At 36.6% G+C, this 3,117-nt stretch overlaps 1 protein-coding gene across 7 annotated transcripts in view; it reads right to left on the bottom strand.

Moving 5' to 3' along the window:
- The window catches only part of grip2b (glutamate receptor interacting protein 2b), a 375,168-nt gene that overhangs the window by 73,952 nt on the left and 298,099 nt on the right, over positions 1–3,117 (bottom strand). For all 7 annotated transcript variants that reach the window (XM_032514882.1, XM_032514887.1, XM_032514884.1 and 4 more), the window contains exon 2: positions 1,703–1,780. In XM_032514882.1, coding sequence (XP_032370773.1) covers positions 1,703–1,780 — 78 coding nt within the window. The remainder of the gene's footprint in view (positions 1–1,702; positions 1,781–3,117) is intronic.

Consider the following 3,117-nt stretch of genomic DNA (forward strand, 5'->3'; position numbering starts at 1 on the left):
ACACACACACACACACACATATATATATATAGTATTTATATAGTTTTTGCAGACCTCACCATTTTGGGATTCATAAAGATGTATCTATTATTTAATTTTGATGCTTAGGGAACGCAGAATACACGTGAGACGATTTGTGCCCCCCCACGGAGAAACTCCAAAATGGAATTCTGTCATAAACAGAGGAACGCTATGTTACATCTTATAAGGATCAGGCAAATGGGAAAAATAGCAAATATTATCCATCTTTATTACACGCACACACAAATACACACACATGAACGCATACACACAGACACATCAATATATACACACACACACACATGTATGCACGCACGCACAAATGCACACACACACACACACACGCATGCACGCACGCACACACACACACACACAGGTTGTACTCAAATAATAACAACGAAACAGACGTACAATGTGGCTGTGGAAGGTGAATGAGACAAATACTTGTAAATGTATAATACTAAATGTACTTAGAAATGTACACTTGAAGGAGGGTGAGTCTGGAACCGAGAATGGAGCTGAGTTATATATCTCATTAAGGAATTCAAAAATAAAAAAGGAAAGAAGGAAAAGCATGAAATAAATAGAAAATAGAAGAAATAGAAAGAGTCAGACGGATGGGATGGGACAGTAAAAGGAGCTTGATGTGATGTTGGGGTCTGAGTCAATGTAGGAGGACGTCAAACTAATGTCCCACCAGTTGGGACGAGGACGACGGTTGTACACGATGTACAGTTCGCACTCAGGGACACTTTGGAGGCAAACATGTTTTATCCCAGACCACCTGGGACCTTGCTGTTATAGAATCAACTAGTTAAGTCTAAAGGATCCAGTTTGGACCGCAGGAGGCTGTTTGTTGACAAAGCAACATAATGATTTAGACAAATTATGATAATGGATCATTATGGTGTTTAGTGTATAGATAGATAGATAGATAGATAGATAGATAGATAGATAGATACGGATAGATGATAGATGATAGTGGGCAGTATAGAGAGATAGATAGATAGAGAGATAGAATAGATAGATAGCTAGATAGAGAGCTAGATGGGTAGATAGATAGATAGATAGATGATAGATAGATAGATAGATAGATGGAGTAGTAGATAGATAGATAGATGGATAGATAGATGATAGATGGGCATATAGATAGAGAGATAGATGATAGTAGATAGGTAGATGGGTGATAGATAGATAGATAGAAGATAGGTAGATAGATAGATAGAAGATAGATAGATAGAGAGATGGATAGATGGATAGATGATAGTAGTATAGGGGATATAGATAGATAGATAGATAGATAGATAGATATAGATAGATAGAATAGATAGATAGATAGATAGATAGATGGGTGATAGATAGATAGATAGATAGAGATAGATAGTAGATAGATAGAGTAGTAGATAGAGTAGATAGATAGATAGATAGATAGATAGATGGATAGATAGTGATAGATGGGCATAGATAGATAGATAGATGATAGATAGATAGATAGATGATGGGTAGATAGATAGATAGTAGAGAGATAGATAGATAGATAGATAGATAGATAGATAGAGAGATGGATAGATGGATAGATGATAGATAGATATATGGGCATATAGATAGATAGATAGATAGATAGATAGATAGATAGATAGATAGATAGGTAGATAGGTAGATAGGTGGATGTTGCATGTACCTGGTATACTGTGTCTTCTTGAGGCCATGGTCTGGTCTGGTCCAGAGATGTCCTTAGTTTTTCCATAAGGTCCGTCATCTAGAGAGAAAAGAGACACACAATAAGCTTTTAGAGGTATCAAAATGTTTTTTGGTTTAGCTATTTGATGCAAATCGTAGTTCTTTGGACACACGTTTATCTCTGGATCCCTGAGAACACGGATTTTCGTGTAATATGGGATCCAGTGATAAGATACTAGAGTTTTCCACAAGCCTTCAATAGATGACATATTATGGCTTGCCAATACATAAATCGCCAGAGGATGTACCCAAACGACTTTGGTTAGGCACAAAGGTGTCATGCAGTGCTACAGAATTTCCTCTTGTCTTAGCAGAGTGTTTAGCATGAGCACACATGGGGCTGACAAGGTGCACCACGGATTCGGACAAAAGCTGACAATGTAGAGATGTGATTGAAATGATGCAATTGTTAATTATTTCACGTTTTTTTATTAGAGATCCACGATCCAACTTTCCTTTTTCCATTGGACAGATGCAGCCACAGCGGGAAGTTTCCTCCCTGACGAGTGTGACGTTCACAAGAATTCCACAAACGTGCTATGACAATTCTTCAAAACATCCCTATAATCTACTTAGGGCTACTGTACTCAACCTTGTAAGAACATTGAGCGTGAGAACGATTTTCCAGGTACCTAGATCTTGTGGATGGTTTGACATATTGGAATATACGGGGCCATTTGTGAAGTATTGATGAGGTTAGTCACTGAAACCGACGCCATCATTGTTAAATGCCACAGGGGGAAACAGATGTTCTGTTTTATGGGCTCTGGCAGAGACTTGGTGGCAGAGACGTGTGAAGATTTTAATATTTCATAGGTCCTCCTCGGATCAGGTGTTTAAAATAAACTTTTAAACTGCTGAATCACCTGCAAAGGTACTTCGCTTTCATCAATCAATCAATCAATCAATCAATCAATCAACCAATCAATAATAAATTAATCAAACAAGGTCATTACTGAGAGGAACATCCAAAGGAAGGAAAACAGAAGCAGTGGATTCAGAGAACAAAGGAAATCAATAAAGAAAATCACATAATACTACAATGTTGAATGTATTATTATATATATTTACCAAATACTACAGTGTAACAAATTTAATGTAAAATATACGTAAAATACGTAACTTACTGGCAACAATTGTCCAGCAAGTCACTGTGAATTCTTTTTAAAGTAAAGGTACCATACTTCCATTTGCAGTATTTTATGTATTCACTGTAAAATACAAAACACATAAACACAACATAAGATAAAAAGGTACTAATACAGTAGTTTACTTTACTATTTACACTACTATAGTGGCTATATTGTGATTTGTTTTACAGTAATGCTTAGACTACTGTGATGTTGTCATGTCGAC

This window comes from Etheostoma spectabile, chromosome 4 (assembly GCF_008692095.1).
Source record: "Etheostoma spectabile isolate EspeVRDwgs_2016 chromosome 4, UIUC_Espe_1.0, whole genome shotgun sequence".
Taxonomy (NCBI): Eukaryota; Metazoa; Chordata; class Actinopteri; order Perciformes; family Percidae; genus Etheostoma; species Etheostoma spectabile.